Source organism: Dipodomys spectabilis, unplaced genomic scaffold (genome assembly GCF_019054845.1).
Source record: "Dipodomys spectabilis isolate Male_0828 unplaced genomic scaffold, ASM1905484v1 ptg000108l, whole genome shotgun sequence".
Classification (NCBI taxonomy): domain Eukaryota; kingdom Metazoa; phylum Chordata; class Mammalia; order Rodentia; family Heteromyidae; genus Dipodomys; species Dipodomys spectabilis.
In genome coordinates this window covers 7,143,998-7,162,853 of record NW_024870785.1, presented here as the reverse complement: position 1 = coordinate 7,162,853, position 18,856 = coordinate 7,143,998, and the positions used below count along the sequence as shown (strand labels likewise).

General features: G+C 40.0%; 1 protein-coding gene and 1 long non-coding RNA gene across 2 annotated transcripts in view; one reads left to right on the top strand and one right to left on the bottom strand.

Annotated features, from left to right (window-relative positions):
- The first annotated feature begins 221 nt into the window (after positions 1–221).
- On the top strand, positions 222–18,418 carry Slc30a4 (solute carrier family 30 member 4). The gene is made up of 7 exons (XM_042687733.1): positions 222–645; positions 7,873–8,019; positions 10,155–10,308; positions 11,919–12,117; positions 12,761–12,866; positions 14,079–14,213; positions 14,796–18,418. Exons 1-7 carry the CDS (start codon positions 222–224, stop codon positions 14,948–14,950), a joined length of 1,320 nt encoding a protein of 439 aa, XP_042543667.1. The 3' UTR covers positions 14,951–18,418.
- LOC122114515 overlaps positions 2,040–18,856 on the bottom strand; it is a 36,672-nt gene continuing 19,855 nt past the window's right edge. Inside the window, exons 3-4 of the long non-coding RNA XR_006148581.1 lie at positions 7,393–7,446; positions 2,040–2,159 (exon numbers count right to left, since the gene is read on the bottom strand). This is a non-coding gene — a long non-coding RNA (uncharacterized LOC122114515). The remainder of the gene's footprint in view (positions 2,160–7,392; positions 7,447–18,856) is intronic.

Sequence of the window (18,856 nt, the reverse complement as noted above, 5' to 3'; positions counted from 1 at the left end):
GGGTGGTGAGGGGGGGGGGACGCCTTTCACTCGTAACGGTGTTCGGTTTCCCCCCTCCACGCACACACACGCACGCACACACACGCCCTCCCCGCAGGATGGGGAGGGACGCGCGGCCCTGCCCTCGGGACCTGGCGCGGCCGTGAAGGAGCCGCCGCCGCCGGCCGCCCGCCCCGCGCCGCGCTCGCCCCGCGGCCCCCGCCCCACCCCCGGCCGCGACCATGGCCGGCTCCGGCGCGTGGAAGCGCCTGCGCTCCCTGCTGAGGAAGGACGACGCGCCGCTCTTCTTGAACGACACCAGCGCCTTCGACTTCTCGGACGAGGCGGGGGACGAGGGGCTCCCGCGACGCTTCAACAAGCTGCGCGTGGTGGTCGCCGCCGACGACGACGACTCGGAAAGCCCCGGAAGGCCCGCCAACGGCGCGCACCCGGCCCTCCAGGCCGCCGCCGGGGCCGCCGGGGCCGCCGACGACGACTCGCTCCTGGATCAGGATCTGCCCCTGACCCACAGTCAGCTGAGCCTGAAGGTGGACCCCTGCGACCGCTGCAGCCGGCGGAGGGAGCGGCTGAAGCAGAGAAAGGTGAAAACCAGGTTGACCATTGCTGCCGTTCTTTACTTGCTTTTCATGATTGGAGAACTTGTAGGTGAGTTGGGCGGTCAACTCACTTCTCTGTTTGACGTGGTCTCTCCTGCCTGCCCCCTGCCCCGTGCACCCCTGCCCCGTGCACCCCTGCCCCGTGCATCCCTACCCCCCCCCCCCCCCCACACACACACCCCTAGAGCCGTCTGTCCATCCGAGCCCGTCCTCACTGGACTGACAGGCGTGGAGCGGGCTCCAGCTCAGCTTTTCAGGAAGTTGGGTTGAGGATCCTATAGAACTGGTGCTCAGGATGGGGGGGGGGGGGGGGGAGGGAAGGCCATGGGGTTCCAAAGTGCAGCCATCGCGAGGACGACAGAAACTTCCTCCTGGGGGAGAACCTGACCGAATTCCAGTTCTCTTCTTCTCCCCCCAATACCAGGTCCATCCCCTGGTCAGGTTGAGGACAAGGATCTTCCCCCTGCATCACGTCACTTGGTTTTTTTGTTTTTTAATTTTTTTAATGTAAACAGTTCTGATCAAATGCCAAGGTTCGTTTGCTGCAATGTTGTTTTAAAAAAAAAAAAATTAGTGACTCGGTCAAAAGTTGCTTAGTCCTAGATCTTGATGTTGGGGAACACCTGCTCCCTCCTGCTCTCGTAAAGGTTTTGAAAAGCCAGAGGGGTTAAGTTGTGGCGGTTCCTTTGATGACTGATGGGAGAGCCATAGCCACAGTCTGAGGCGTTTGTTTGGTTTGGCTTGGTTTTTCCTCTACATTTCGCTCATTTGGTCTTTTTATGTATTTTTAAAAAAATTGATAGTTACAAGATTTGCAAAATTCAATACTACCAAGTAATAACAAAGTTTTTTCAGTATAAGGAAACCTAGAAATTACCCTGAAGGCTTCTCATTTTTTAATTATTGCAAATAATATATTCTCCCTATAAGATAGATTTTTAGAGATTATTTTTACCATCATGTTGGTTGACCGACCATAGTACAAGGGGAGTTGGTTCCAGGATCCCTTGGGAAATTTCAAATCTAAGGACACCAAGTCCCATATTCTTTTTTAAAAAATGCAGTTATTTGTACTTAACACACATAGGTCCTTCTATATACTTTAAACCACTTCTAAATTACTTTTAATACCAAATGTAATATAATGCTATATAAGCAGTTGCTCATATAGCAAAGAGAGAAAAAGGCATCCATGTTGAGTAAAGATGCACTGTTTCCTTTGCTTTTCAAACGTTTTTGATCTGTAGTCGGTTGAGTCCAAAGATGCAGAGCCCAGAGAAGAGGGCTGTCAACGTAATGATAGTTTATAAAATAACATTAAAACAGGGAAATGATTCTGTCATCTAAGGACGAACCATAGTAAGAATAAAATTGGAAGTCCAGGCAAAAATGCTTTACTGGAAGTTCTACATAGAAAATTGTATGTACGTTTCCTACCTCATTCCATTCCTCAATGTTTGCTTCAGTCATGCTGATCATTCTCAAGACACCTCTTTCTTGTCATTCAGGCCTTCCCATTGCTTGATCCCTCTAGTTCAATAGCTTTCAAACTTGTTGAGCTCACTAAAGTAGGAAATGCACAACATTGTGACTTGTGTAGGCATGCATACATACATATGCACATACATGTGTACATAAATGCATAAGTGAAATAATAATGTTATGCTATGTATTGTAATAACTTCACTTATGTTCATTCCACTAAACTGCTTTCATGGTCGACTTCAAGATCAGAACTTTATGTGGATTGCTTTTTCCCAAATCTCTTGACTAGTTTCTGAACATCTGTGTCTCATCTCAAAAACACCTCAGAGATCTATATCTCACTGTCTAGGGGGATTTCTTTTTTTCTTTTCTTTTCTTTCTTTTTTTGTCAATCATGAGGCTTGAACTCTGGGCCTGGGTGCTGTCCCTGAGCTCTTCTGCTTAAGGCCAGTGCTCTACCACTTGAGCCACAGGGCCACTTCCGGTTTTCAGATGGTTATTTGGAGATGAGTCTCACGGACTTTCCTGTTTAGGCTGGCATTAAATCACCTGGGCTAGCATCGAACAATTTCCCTGCTTAAAAATTAAAATGTTGGGTGGGGAATGTGGTTTATGCATGCATGAAGTTCGATCTTCAGTACCACATAAAAAGCTGGAAGTGGTGCTGTGGCTGAAGTGGTAGAGTGCTAGCCTTGGCAAAAGAAGGTCAGGGTCAGAATCTAGGCCCTGAGTTCAAGCCCCTGAACTGGCAAAAATAAAAATAAAAATTATATGTTATTTGACTTAAGTAAAAAAAATATTAAGATATACTTGCAATGACTTTCTGTTTCTGAAATCTCATATTTGGCAAATGTTGTTTTATGAAAGTTACAGTATTTTTTCCTTTCAAATACTGTTTTAGTTTCAAACATAGAATCTTTGTTGAATAATACAGAGATAATAGTATTTAAGATAGGCATTAACATTATTCACATTGTGACATAGAATTTGGTTAAATGAAATATTTATTAAAAGTATGTCCAAAGCACTTAGAATTAAAACACCATATGTAGGAAGTATGGAGTAATGAAAAATCAAATAATTTAATGATCTGACAGGAGACTTGATTTTGAACCTTGGTTTTACTACTAACACTCTGAGATATTGGACAAAGTCTGTCTTTGCTTTGTTCCTTCCATTCAGCAAGTACTTTTTGAGTACATACTTATTCCAAGCCCTAAGCCACATGTTCTAGATAACTAATGGAGAACAAAAGTCTTAATGATTTCTACTATCTGACGCATTTGATTTTTCCTAATGGAGGAAACATATTAAATAACCACACAATTAAATCCAGATTTTCTTAAATAGTGAAAAAGAACAAGAACTATAAGTTAATAACCAATAAGACATAGTTTATACATGAGCCAGATTCATTTAAACAAACAAAAGAATAGGAGGATTTACCCAAGCAAAGAGAACTGCATGTACAAAGGTCCCAAAGCTATTATTTCCTTAAAAGAAACTAAAAAGAAGGCCAATATGGCTGGAATGTGGTAAGCATGAGGGACAAAGGAAGATAGGAGGACCAGGTAAGCAGGTCCTGACTGGTCACACTGAATTAGTGTAGTTTTTATTCTAAGCATGGTAGGAATCCATTAAAGAGTTCAAGCAAGAGTTAGAAATGATAGGATTTACCTATTAAAAAGGTCACCCTGAGCCAGGTGCCTATGGCTTACACCTGTAATCCTAGCTACTCAGGAGGCTGAGATCTGAGGATCACGGTTCAAAACCAGCCCAGGCAGGAAAGTCCATGAGACTCTTATCTCCAATAACCACCAGAAAACCAGAAGTGGCACTGTGGCTCAAGTGATAAAGGGCTAGTCTTGAGCTGAAGAGCTGAGGGACAGCGCCCAGGCACAGAGTTCAAGCCCCACAATCAACCAACAACAACAAAAAACAAGTCACTCTGAAACTGGTGCCAGTGGCTCACACCTATCATCTTAGCTACTCAGGAGATGAGACCTGAGGATCGGCATTCAAAGCCAGCCCAGACTGAAAAGTCCCTGGACTCTTTTATCTCCAATTAAACATCCCCTCCACCCCTCCACCCCCACTCCCTCAAAAAAAAATGGAAGTGAAACTGAAGCTGTGGCTGTAGTGGATGAGCACTAGCTTTGAGCACAAGAAGTTCAGGGACAGTGCCCAGGCCCTGGGTTCAAGCTCCAGGATGTGTACACACGTACACACACACACACACACACACACACACACACAATCACTTTGACTATTATGTGGACAAAGGATTAAAATGTACAATAATGGGGGAAGATAAACAGTTGCAGAAGTCAGGCAAGAAGAAGTTATCGTTTTTTTACTAGAATGGATGTAGAAAACTATACTGACCGAGAAACAGTCCAGAAGAAATATTGAAAACATGAACTGCTAATTTGGATGTCGAAGTTGAGGAGATAGCAGTGGCAGGAGTAATTCTGAAGTTTCTCACCTAAGAAGCTGACTGCTTGAAACCTCGTTTATGAAGTAGGCCCCTCCCAAGAAAGGGCTCAAGCAGTGTTCTGGATAGCTTAATTTGCACATGAATAGTCAAGTGGAAACGTCTAGTTGGCTGTTAAATAAGGTCTGTGGTTCAGAAGACAGGTTAAAGGAGAAAAAGAGTATATAGCACTACAGGAATGTAGAAAATTATCTACAGAGCTTAAATCCTGTGGAACACTCAGCAGGTGTCCTAAAATCCAAGAAAATAGAGTAGTACTCCCCCCCTTACTCTCATTTTCACTTTCATGGTTTTTACTTTCCATAAGTTTAGTTAACCACAGTCAGCCACAGCCTGAAAATATGAAGTGGAAAATCCCAGAAATAAACATTCCATAAGTTTTAAATAGTTCACTATCCCAAGTGTTGTGATGGAATCTCACTCCAGGTCCCTTCTGCCCAGAATGTGAATCATCCCTTTGTCTAACATGTCAGCACATAACTTTTATGATGTTAAATTGTTCTATTTTATTATTAGTTCTTGTTACTATCTTACTGTACCTAACTTAAAAGATGAAGTTTTTCATAGGTTTGTATATGTACAAAAAAAACATAGTATGCATTGCATTTGGTACTCTTTAAGATTTCAAGCATCTACTGCAGGGGGTTGTCTTGGAATGTATCTCTGTAGGATAAAGGAGTCAACTGCATTTAAAAATGGAAATAAGGAGGTGGTTCTGTGGCTCCAGTGGTAGAGCACTAGCCTTGAGTTGAAGAGCTGAGGGACAACGCTCAAGCCTAGAGTTCAAGCCCCATGACCAACAAAAAAAAAAAAGAGAAAAAAGAAAAAAATGTAAATAAGTAGACTAGGTAGATTAAAACTATTAGTGGATTTTCCTGCCTGGGCTGGCTTTGAACTTCAGATCACCATCCTGAGTAACAAGTATTATAGGTGTGAGCCACTGGGCACCTGGCTAGCACTTGCAGTTCTTTTTTTTCTTTTCTGTCTTTCTTTCTTTCTTTTTTGATCGGTTGTGGGCCTGAACTCTAGGCCTGGACGCTATCTCTTAGCTCTTCAGCTCAAGGCCAGCACTCTACCACCTGAGCCACAGTGCCACTTCCAGCTTTTTCTGCTTATGTGGTGCTGAGAAATCAAACCCAGGGCCTCATACATGCAAGGCAAGCACCCTACCACTGAGCCACCTTCCAAGCCCTACCACTTGGATTTCTAATGGAGGAATACTAATACTACTCATTCAGGTACCACATTGGAGAGCAACTAGACTAGCAAATCCTAGAGAAGGATGTGTACAAAGGACTTCTGGAAATGTGCATGAAGAAAGTTAAGTAGAAAGAAGTAGAGTTTGTTTTTCTTTTGCTGGCCCAGGGGCTTGAACTCTGGGCCTGGGCGCTGTCCCTGAGCTTTTTTGCTCAACGCTAGCACTCTACCACTTGAGCCCTACAGCACTACTCCTGGACTTTTCTGAGTAGTTTATTGGAGATAACAGTGTCACAGACTTTTTTTTAGCCTGGGCTGGCTTTGAACCAAGCTTCTCAGATCTCAGCCTCCTGAGTAGCTAGGCTTACAGGCATGAGCTACCGGAGCTCAGCCAAAAGTGGAGCTTTTGAATGATAAAAATAGAAAAGAACTTAAAGCTCCAGAGAAAAGTTAGAAAATGAAATAACATGCTTTTTCATAGTAGAATCGAAGGATGGATGGTAACAGTAGAGAAAGATAAGGGAAGATTTATCCATGAAGGGAGATAATTAAAGATTACCAGTGGATATCTGAAATCATGGCTCTTACCATACCCTAATACATAGTCTTAGTCCATTTTCTGTTTCTGTAACTGAATACCACAGATTGAGTAATCTATAAAGAACAAGGGTTTGCTGGGGTATGATTCTAAAGACTGAAACTTAAAATCAGGTGGCTCCATCTGGTAGGTCCCTCTTTGCATAGTCCCAAGGCAGTAGTATGTGTCACACGGTTATAAATCAACAGTCCCATTGAGTTAGAGTCCTTATGGTCTCATTTAACCTTAATTACCACCAAAGGGGAAGATTCAGTTTCCAGCATCTTAATAAGTCACAGTGGGGATTAAATATCAACATGAGTTTTAATGGAGACATTTAAACAATAGCTCTTACAGTATTTACTTTTACACATTATTATCAACATGTTTTCATTCATTCACTGAGGCTTGAACACAGGGCCTCTCCAGCTTGCTAGACAGGAGCTCTGCCACGTAAGCCATTTCCCCCAGCCCTCTTTATTTAGGTTATTTTTCAGGTAAGATCTCTAGTTTCTTATGGAGATTATGATCCTCCTACGTGGAATGAGAGTCATATATCACTACACCCAGCTTTTCTGTTAAGGTAGGGTGTCACTAACTTTATGCCCAGACTGGCCTTGAACCACGATCTTCCTGATCTCGGCCTCCTGAATAATTAAGATTTGAGATGTGAACCACTAGAACTGGCCAGAACTTGTTTTCTAAAACCACCTTTTGTTCCTTCTACTTAGAGACATTGCTATCATGTCCAAGTTAATAAGTTATTTTTTGCCTAATTTGTCAAACTAATTATACACATTTTGTGAATTGTGTCAGTTTTGTTTAGTTTTCAGACTCTCCTGAAAAAGTGAACACATAGCTTTTCCTCAGCGTTTGCAGTTTAGATGTCAATGCTATTGATTCACTGTCTCTCAGAATTACTGGGCTGAGCAAAAGCTGCAGTACTAACACATTTCTCTCTACATGTATGCTACCAAATTAGCAAGCTTTTGAAGAGTCATTGACTCCTTGGAGAATCTGTTAAAAGAAATGGATTTTCTTACCAGAAATTTGTGCAGTGGACCCTCTGTATCCATAGTTCCACGTCATGGATTCCACTGTGGTTCAAAAAAACAAAAACAAGGCATTAGTGCTGAATATGTCCAGACTTGCTCTCGTCATTATGCCCTAAATAATGGTTTATAAGAGCAATTTAACATTAATATTGTAGATGTTATTAGTCATCTAGGGATGACTTAAAGTATACAGAAGGAGGTGTATCAGCGTTTGTAAATTCACTGTTTTATATAAAGATACTTTCTGATTAGAGGAGTTCTGGAACCAGACCCCACAGATACTGAAGGACGACTAGACACTTACATTATGCTTACATAAAACATCAGAATAGTTCCATGTAATTTAACAGGATAAACATTTAGTTCACAGATTTCTGTTTTTGTAGGATACTATATATTTCAGGTTTGTTCACTTATATATATTGTTTAAATTAACTTGTTCTTTGTCCTTTTCTTCCTTACTCTAAGGTGGATACATAGCAAATAGCCTAGCAATTATGACCGATGCACTTCATATGTTGACCGATCTGAGTGCCATCATACTCACGCTGCTTGCTTTGTGGTTGTCTTCAAAGTCACCAACCAGAAGATTCACTTTTGGATTTCATCGCTTAGGTAGGTATTTGTTTTGATTTAAATTGTCTTATACTAAAACCACAATGAACTATAATCTTGATTAGCTGCAGTCTTTACAGTTTTAACTTGTTTGAACAAAAACAGTACAATTACAGAGTTATTCCAGCCAGCGAGGCTTAACTCATCAATGAGCACTAGCTTCTTCCTTTTCACCTCAACAATTCCAACCAAAGCTCCTGAAGTCTGGATTTTAAGTATCATGATAGGTATAATATGTACAAGATACAGGTGTGACTGACCTTTATTGCAGCTTTTGTATGAACATCTTCCTTTGGTGCATTCACATTTTTATTAGCCTATTTTGAACAGAGTGATAATTAAGAAGGGTTAAATAGCCAGGCACCAGTGGCTCATGCCTGTAATCCTAACTACTTAGGAAGCTGAGCAGTAGGATCAAGCTTCAAAGCCAGCCCAGACAGGAAAATCTCAAAACTCTGTTGTTGTTGTTTTTTGGTCCAAGCCCCAGGACTCAAGGCTCAAGGCCTGGGCACTTTTTTGTTTAAGGCTAGCACTCTACCACTTGAGCCACAGTCCATCTTCTGGCTATTTTTTTCTGGTGCTTTCTCAGAGATAAGAGTCTCATGAACTTTCCTGCCCAGGCTGGCAGTGATCTTTACTAACTTGGTATTATCAAACTTTAACGATTAAAATGTTCACTAGCTTAGTAGGCATAAAAAGAAAATCTTCCTACTGAATTTCTTTTGTTATGATTAATTTTTGAGAATTGGGCCATTACAGTAAATTACTATTTTTGTCCGTTGCCCATTTTTCTTGTAAGGTGTTTGCTTCCCTATTGATTTTTCTTTTTTATTAGCACACATTACTTGTACAGAGGGGTTCTTTGTGATATTTTCACACAGGTAAACAATGCATCAGCTCACTACTCCCTCCGCTAATCTCTTCCATCTCACTCCCCCTCTTAAGACAGTTTCAACAGGTTTCACCATTCTATTTTCATACATGCAGATAAATTACATGGACCATGTTCATCCTCATCCTCTTTGTTAGCCCTTCCCGTTGATTCCCCTCCCCCATCCCTGTCTGCGATTCATTTATTTTTAAGTATATTTTTTTGAAATTAGCACTGTAAAAAAATTGGGCTGGGAATGTGGTTTAGTAGGAGAGTGCTTGCCTAGCATGCATGAAGCTCTGGGTTCGAGTCCTTGGTACCACATACACAGAAAAGGTGAGAAATGGCACTGTGGCTCAAGTGGTAGAGTGCTAGCCGTGAGCAAAAGAAGTTCAGTACCCAGCCCTGAATTCCAGCCCCAGGACTGGCAAAAAAAAAAAAAAAAAAGTCTACTTTGTATCTTTTAGCCAGGTGCCAGTGGCATAATCCTAGCTACTCAGGAGGCTGAGATCTGAGGATCAGGGTTTGAAGGCAGCCCAGGAAGGAAAGTCCATGAGACTCTTATCTCCATTAAACTACTTAGAAAAAGCTGGAAGTGATCCTGTAGGTTTAAGTGGTAGAGTGCTTAGCCTTGAGCACAGAGAGGTTCAGGGACAGAGCCTAGGCCCTGAGTTCAAGCCCCAGGACCTGCAAAAAGAAAAAGAAAAGAAATTAGTCTGTACTTATATATGTTACAAGTATTTCTCTCCGTTTGTCATTGTTTACCTATAGGGGTCTGCAACTGTACATAATTAAAGTATGAGTGGAGACAGGGGTATGGGATAAATGAGTGCAGAACCCAGATCATTCAAGCAGCTGAATGTTTTCTTTTTCTTTTTTTTTTTTTTGGTCGGTCATGGGGCTTGAACTCTGGGCTTGGGCGCTGTCCCTCAGCTCTTTAGCTCAAGGCGAGCGCTCTACCACTTGAGCTACAGCGCCACTTCCGGTTTTCTAGTGGTTTATTGGAGATAGGAGTCTCACGGTCTTTCCTGCCCAGGCTGGCTTTGAACCTCGATTCTCAGATCTCAGCCTCCTGAGTAGCTAGGATTACAGGCGTGAGCCACCGGCGCCCGGCCTGAATGTTTTCTTAAATGAGAAAAAGAAACATATTAAAAATGGTATATTGCTTTCACCTACTTAGAAAAAAATGAAAATAAAAAACTATAGTAGTTGGTATGAAGTTTAAAAACTGTGTTGAAAATGTATGTTTTATGTTTCCTTCCAGAGGTTTTGTCGGCCATGATTAGTGTGCTGTTGGTTTATGTTCTTATGGGATTCCTTTTATACGAAGCTGTGCAAAGAACTATCCATATGAACTATGAAATAAACGGAGATATCATGCTTATCACCGCAGCTGTTGGAGTCGCAGTTAATATAATGTAAGCTTGGTTTTTTTCACATAATATTTTCAGGTATTATAAACTTTGAGACTGTTATACATACATTCATTCAAACTGTGAAATATTGTCATGGTTTAATTTATTTATTTATTTTTTTGGTTGGTCATGGGGCTTGATCTCTAGGCCTGGCCGCTGTCCCTGAGCTCTTCAGCTCAAGGAAAGCACTCTACCACTTGGGCCACAACTCCACTTCCAGTTTTCTGGTGGTTAATTGGAGATAAGAGTCTCACAAACTTTCCTGCCTGGACTGGCTTTGAACCATGATCCTCAAATCTCAGCCCCCTGAGTAGCTAGGATTACAGGAGTGAGCTACTGGTGCCCAGTCTTGGTTTAAAATTTATATATAGTCCATTAGTTGTTTTTATAAATGTTAGTTGTTCTTACAAATGTTAATAAAAATCAAGACATTATAATCCCTTCTTAGTTTGTTGAGTTATACTGGAGTTTGACCAACAATCAAGATTTAAGCAGAATAATGTCTTCTGTTATTTAACATTTTAGAGTACTTTTGTATTAGCTAGACCTTTTAAACTTATTTTCCTGAAAGTACTCAATTTTTAGGTGATATGTTTAAGTTGAGTCAGCAAACTTTTTTTTTTAAGAAAGGAACTGTGGGTAGAGTTTGATGGGTAACATCTTGCCAGCATGCACAAAGTCTGGAGTCCAGTCTCTAGAACCAACAAAAAGAAAAAGAAAATACTACATAGTAAATATTGTAGTCTTTGATTTATAGTTTCTTTTGAAACTATTGATTCCCTGCTGTCACAAAATAAAAGCAGACATATTCACTGGGCAAACAAATGACCATGGTTGTATTCCAGTAAAACTTTATCTACAAAAACAATAAGCCAAATATGATTTCCTAGCCCTGGTTTAACCAGTCACTACCTAGTGGCTTCTATCAAACTTGTAATTTAATCAAAAGCCCCTGCAACAGCTCTTTGTTGTTGTTTTCGTGCCTGTACTGAGGCTTGAACTTAGAACCTCATAACCTTGCTTAGCATTTTTGCTCAAGCCTGAGCTCTATTGCTTGAGGCACACCTCCACTTTTGGCTTTTTGCAGATTAACTGGAGGTAAGAATCTCTCAGATTTGACTGACCCAGGCTGGCTTCAAACTAAGATCAGATCCTCAGATATCAGCCTCCCCAGTCATTCAGATTTTAGGTGTGAGCCACTGTCACCTGCACAGCAGCCTTTCCTAAGTAAAACCTGTGTGCCCTGCCCCCGCTCCCACCAACTTAACCTCTAGTGCTTTTTGCTCACTTTATCCAGGCCACAGTGGCTGTTGTGGTTTTGTTTTTCCAAGTACATGGAGAAACTTTTTCATTTTTGGGCCTTTGTCTGCTCTCTGCCCTGAGCATTTATTCCTGACTTTCTTCAGGTCTCTGTTCACATGGGGAGAGGGATATGTCTGTCTTGACTCACTGCTTTGACCCCAGCACCTAGAACAGTACCTGATACATAATAGGTTCTCAAAGATTTGTTAAATGAATGAGTTCTGTGCTGCCTCATTCATTTCTGAATAGTGGCTAATATTTTAACCAACTATTTTAGGGAAAATAACAATGTTTTCTTTTATTTTTGACAGAATGGGGTTTCTGTTGAACCAATCTGGTCACCATCACTCCCATTCCCATTCCCTGCCTTCAAATTCTCCTACCACAGGTTCTGGTGGACACAGCCATGGGCAGGATAGCTTGGCGGTGAGAGCTGCGTTTGTCCATGCCCTGGGGGACTTGGTACAGAGTGTTGGTGTGCTAATAGCTGCCTACATCATACGATTCAAGGTAACATGATAGCTAATTTTTGAAGTCACTTAATTTTAGCATTGAAACTAAAGCTGCTTTTCTTTCATCAGTATGCTGGATATGAGTGCCAGTTCTGTTCATTGGCGTAAGCTTAATTAGCCCTGCCATGTATTACACCAATGCCACTTATATGCATTGGTATAAACTTAATTGACCAAGAGTGCAGTTCTTTTCTTAGCAATAAATACAATGCTATCACCTCATCAGGTACCTTATCTACAGTTGGCTTTGATGGCCTCTTCTCACTGTAAGCCTTGTCACTGAACATGCACTAGATTAGAATCTAGATCCTGTCTTAGCCTGCATGCCCCTCAAATTTGAGTTCCCTCTTATTTACTCCTTATACCTTTGATATTTTATGATTCTGGGTAACAGACTTAGAAAAGGTACAAAGGAGAATAACATAACAAGCAATTAAATTTCCAGAAATCGGTCCCCTGAAGAAAGTCATTTTAAACATTAAGAAAGAGTAGAGATGTTCCTTAATTACAGTGTTCAAGTTTTGAAGGTAATCTCTAATCTACTAAAGAGATCCAGAGGACTGGGGGTGTATGCCTGGCTTTGCTTTATAGCCTGCTTGTTGTTGACATTTAATTGTATACTCTCATCTGTTACTTTTTAGCCAGAATACAAGATTGCTGATCCCATCTGTACATACATATTTTCATTACTTGTGGCTTTTACAACATTTCGCATCATCTGGGACACAGTAGTTATAATATTGGAAGGTAAGCTCTCACTAATATCTCCTTTGTGTATTCATTGGAGATTGGGAGTCAGAGGGACACTGGGTAGGAGCTCTCTTTTATATTTTGCTTGTCTTTATTAGGCTCCGTAACACTACCTTATGTGTACTGAGCATTTGAGTATTCATGCATTCTCTCATACATTATCTCTTTGGCCCTTATTATAAGTAAAATAGGCAGAGAGTAGATAAATTATTCCTTTTTTTTCTTTTTTTGCCAGTCCTGGGGCTTGAACTCAGGGTCTAGACTCTGTCCCTGAGCCTCTCTGTGCTCAAAGCTAGTACTATGCCACTTGAGCCATGGCACCACCTCTGGCTTTTTCTGTTTATGTGGTACTGAGGACTCAAACCCAGGGCTTATTGCATGTTACAAGGCAAGAACTCTACCACTAAACCACATTCCAAGCCCAGATTATTCCTATTTATAAACAAGATTAGCTGGGTGCCACTGGCTCATGCCCAGCTACTCAGAACAGTGAGATCTGAGGATTGATGTTCAAAACCAACCCTGGGCTTTGAAACTCTTATCTCCAATAAACTACTCAGATAAAGCTGGAAATGGCACTGTGGTTCAAGTGGTAGAAAGCTAGCCTTGCGCACAGAGAGGCTCAGGACAGTGCCCAGGTTGAGTCCAGGCCCCAGGACAGGCAAAAGAAACACCAAAAAAAAACAAAATATAAACAAGATTATGCTTCAGAGGGATAACATAACTTAGTAAAGACACACTGTTAATACACTGGAGCCAGAACAAGAATGCAATTTTTGATTCTTAATATGATTATGTCTTTTGGCTTATGTAATTCCTTAATCCTACTTAATGTGTGACTTTGTTGTACTGATGACAGCTTTTCTTACTAATAGCATGTCTAAGCATGAAAATAAAAGTTAGACTGTAAACTTATCATTATTGGATTCTTTTTTCTCCTTAGTTTGTTCTAGCTTATCTGTTGAACTATTCTGATTTGATTGGCGTTCTCTTCTAGTGGGTATAGCATTTTTAAAGTATCTATTAACGCCATATATTTCCTGTATTTTTATAAACACATGCATATAGTTTGTTAAAAATCTAATATAGTTTAAAATACTGTTTAAACTGAATTTAGCAAAGCCATTTATTTTCTTTGAATATAATTTAAAACTTTTTCTTTACAAGGTAAGGAATTTACTTACAAATTGTAATATTCTGAACTAATAGGTGTACCGAGCCATTTGAATGTAGATTATATCAAAGAAGCCTTGATGAAAATAGAAGATGTATATTCTGTGGAAGATTTGAATATCTGGTCTCTCACTTCAGGAAAATCTACTGCCATAGTTCACATGCAGCTAAGTAAGTTGCTGATAGCAAATGTGGGCCTGCCTGGGGTTTGTGGACTTCTATCTTTGGAATTAAGCATGTGAGCTTATAATTAAGTAGGAAATTAAGTAGGAAGACTTTCCTGCTGACAAGATTTAGGGAGGGGAAAAACTCCTCAAAAGGTAAGATGCAGGTCACTGTTACTAGCAAAGTAAAGTTTTTTTTATCTCTTTGGGAGTCAAATTGATACTTACCTTGAGATTAAAGACTTAAAGAATATTTACCGTGCTCTTCTATATAAGCAAAGCTAGGGCTCTTATGTTTATTTCTTTAAGTTGTTTCACAGAGTGATCCCTTTTTTTTTAAAACAATTCAGATAAATTTTTTTTTTTATGTACGTAATATCTTTTCATTGTTGCCACTATTCTTTCGCCAGATGGACTGTGGAGCTTTTTAATAACACACTCCCACTTCCCTAGCAGGAGTATCAGAATAGATACAAGTAGACTATGACAGTGTGCTCAACAGTGTAAAAAGATTGTTTCTTCCCTGTGTCTTACTCACCAGTGCGCAACTGTACAATAAATAGGAATAACGTTTTTTTTGACATTGCAGTTCCTGGAAGTTCATCTAAATGGGAAGAAGTACAGTCCAAAGCAAAGCATTTATTGTTGAACACATTTGGCATGTATAAATGTACTATCCAGCTCCAGAGTTACAGGCAAGAAGTGAACAGAACTTGTGCAAATTGTCAGAATTTCAGTCCCTGATTTGTACGTGTTTTGGGGCCTACTGCCTTATTTATCCACAGTCATAGACTTGAGAGCAATAAAAGCAACCCTAAGTGAGAAAATGGAATCACTGACAGCTGTGTCCATAGCGAGCACCAGTCTCAAAACAGTCACTCCAGCCTGCCTATGTGAGACTCTGTTCAATGTAAAATGAGCCGTTACCATGATTGTTGGATGAAGAAGTTTCAAAATACTGTTTACAGAATGAGATGTTACTCTACAGATACCTCATGGAAGACAATCCAGTCCCGTACTTCATCAATCTGACAGAATATGTGTCTTCAGGAAGCATCAGAATTCAGTATTTGCATTTAAACACACTTTTTAAAGGCCATTTTATACCAAGCCAGTGCTAGTAAACTCAGTTGTATTTTTTAAATTATGTAATCTTGACATTCAGCTTCTAGAATTGCTGCCTCTTTTTACCAAAATTACTTCTCAACAGATTTCAGAAAGTACTAGTAATTATTCAGAGAAGGGAATAAGCATGTATTCCTAGGTGTCTCAGAACTGTTCATTTCACAAATAAGTTTTAATGTTATAGTTATACTTAACATTTTTTCCAGATATTGCTGAGTCTTGAATCTCAAAGTTAATGTTTTTTATTATTTGTAATCTTGTCACAACAAAATCTTCACAAATTATGGTCATTGTCATTAAGTTATTTAGAAAATATTTTAATATAATTCTGAATGGCAGAAATTAGGCTTAACCTCAAATTACCATATGATTATTTAAAATAATAAAGAAGGGAAGATGGGATTGGAGTCTCAAATTTATATCTTCCTAAAATCACTTTTATTGTGAAATTTTCTTAAAATCAGTAAGAGACTGCAAAATGTAAGTTATTATCATCTATCCCTTTAAGAACTGCCAACATTTTGTATAGTTTGCTTGGTACTATATGAGCCTATATGAAAGTAACTTTATAGGGCTACATTTGAGTTTGTAATGCCACATGCAGATTGACCACTTCAGAGAGAATGTCTGATTTATGATAGAGGATAGAAACCTCAAGATACAAATTTGAAGTTTTCTCGGAGGGGTTGGAGGAGATATTAGTTTGAGAAAACAAATGGAAACAGTTTTTGATGTGTGTGTGTGTGTGTGTGTGTGTGTGGAGAGAGGGTGGGGGAGAGGCAGAAAGGGCACGAGAGCACACTGGGATGGGGATTGATGTCAAATCTGTGTTGTAGAGACAGCATATTTCCAGACTGAAGACAACCTAATTGGAAACTGTGTTAAGAGGTAGCGGTGAATATTCATGTTTCATTTAGCAACCATTGTTTTTGAGTTAACTTTGTGCACACTAGAACTCCCTGTTCAATATGCACTCTTCATAGGATTCTTGGCTCCTCAAAGAATCAGTGTAGAGTAACAATGTACCAGACAAGTTGTGAATTAAACTTCTAGGTAGGCCTGCCAGATAACTTACAAATGAAGAATGGGAAACAGAATCCATCTTCTTAGCACATACTTTATTAGTAACCCAAAATAAGGTAACCTGAATTTGCCTAAAAGGTTGCTGGGAAAAGATGTTTTCAGTAGCAGAGTTGATGGTATCTAGGAAACTCAGTACAAGATTCAAGAACTGATAGATTCTTTGGCCTCTTGTACTTCTCCCACAGAGAAGGATATTAACCTAGCATCTACAGCCAAGGACTGCATAGCTTCTGACAGCTTTGTTCTGTCCTTCCTGTGATGAGCTGTAACACATGGTGGTTACACCGCTCAGCTGAGCCCTGGGAAGCTTGTCTCTTACCCTATGAACACAGGGGCTGAGTTGGACAAACACAGCATTACTAATTTTGCACTTGGAAAAACACATCACAGCATTTCTTCAATACAGTGTTTTCTAAGTAATATTTGTATCCATTAATCTGAGTTATTTCATACTTTAATGTTTCACAGCACTGCCTGGTTACAGATACTTTTTGTTGATCTTGCTTCCTTTACAAATGTAATGGGAATGCGGTTCAATAGGATAAATTTCTGAGAGATTGATGTGCAGTACTGGAAGCTATTGTAATTCCTACATTTCCTTTAGCTATGCTTCATGTACTGTGAGACTGTACTTCTACAACTATAGTCTCCATCAGTATTGTTTGCCAAGTCACTGGATGTCTTATTTTGCTGATTTTTTTCCCCCTTGGATGCTTTATGTCTATTCTCTACCACTAAGATTCCTGCTCTTAGGAGTCTCAGTATTCTGTCTCTCCCACCCAGGTGATCTTTCCAGAATGGACATGTCAAGAACAGATACAAATACAAGAGCTTATTTTAATGTAAGCAAAAACCATTTTTCAGAGAGGATGCACCACTAGGAAGTGTATTTTTCTGGGGAGATCTTTAAAAACAAACCACTCATTGTTCCTGGTTTAGATTGCTACACACTAAACTTCATAAAGCACATGAGAGAGACAGGCTGCAGCCCCTGTCAGGACCAAACAACCACTCTGCACATTGTCTTCGAGATAATCATTTCATTCTAAAAGCAAACATAGTTCAGCTACATTATTTTCTTCATATATGTTTATTTTGGTTGGCTCACCTAACAAGATGTTATCGAATTTGAACCCATTCTAAGAAGTTTTAGACAGTTCTGCTGTGAATTACCTTGCACATCATACATTTAAAGTTACAGAATATGGACCTAGATAAAAGATGAGTTCACTTGGTTCAGGAGGCAAGTCTGATCTCCAGATAATTGGTGAAGTTTAATATCTCTAGCCGGAAACTGTTTGCACACTCTTAACTCCAGATAAGTCATGTGAATCCCGTCAGCGAGGGCTTTAGGTCTGGTTTGGAGTTCACGAGTCTAGCACACCACTTGTGGTATGAGAGGGAACATGGCAAGAGCATGAAGAGGAGATAGTGTGGGGAGTTCTCAGTGCAGTCACTGCGCTCGCTTACAAGTGGCTTAGCTGCTCTTCCAATGATCACATTGAAAGGACCAACAGGCGTTTTGTGATTTTCCTTCAGATCGGATCACATTTGTGGAGTCTTTCCTAGCGAAATCTGTGATAGTATCAAATTTAAATAGTGTAGCGAGATAAAATTGAAATGTGTCAACATTTCCACATTCACTCTGGAAGATGCTGTATATTCGGAAAGCTTAGCCTTCTCTAAATGTTATTTAATAAGCCATATCACAGTTTAAGAAATTGTAGATACTTTTCCATATGCCCCTTTAGAAACCAAGTATTTTACAAATGATTGATTTTGGAAAGATTTTGAGACTGGGGTTTTGTCCATGTAATTAGGATCAAAGTGTATGTACTGTATTTGCAATTCAAATTGTAATTTCCTATATGTTTATTAATAAAGTGTCATTTTGCCATGTGGTTTATTAAAAAATGTACAGTCGGTTAAATTTTTGTTCTTTTCATCAATTGTAGTAGGCCTTAAAACATACTCTTAATAAAAAGCATTGAACATTGTAACCTACCTAGTTTTATGATCTCAAATTAACACCCCCTTAAGTGTTTTAAGAATTAAGCCTGAGAAGAATCTTCTGGATAGGGTGAGATACTTTCTTCTTTGCTGTCAGTCACTTAAAATATTCCTCCACCACCAGATAACAGGGTGTAAGGGAAATACAGAAGCCAATCCAATTGGACATTCTATATGGCTGCTGTGGCAGAGCTGAGTAGTGGAGCCAAATGTAAACTGTTTGCAACTTGGAACTTGGCAAGAAATGTCTGCCAATCCCTGGGGTATAGTTGTACCACTGTTAGGCTCAAACAGCATCTATGGATGCAGAAACTCTCTCTGAACCTGAGTCTGGGGTAGAAATAGCAGAGTAGCAGCAAGACTCCAGATACCCACAAGCAGTATATTCCATCTAACATCCATTTCCAAAGAAGTGTGCTTCTCAGAAAGCCA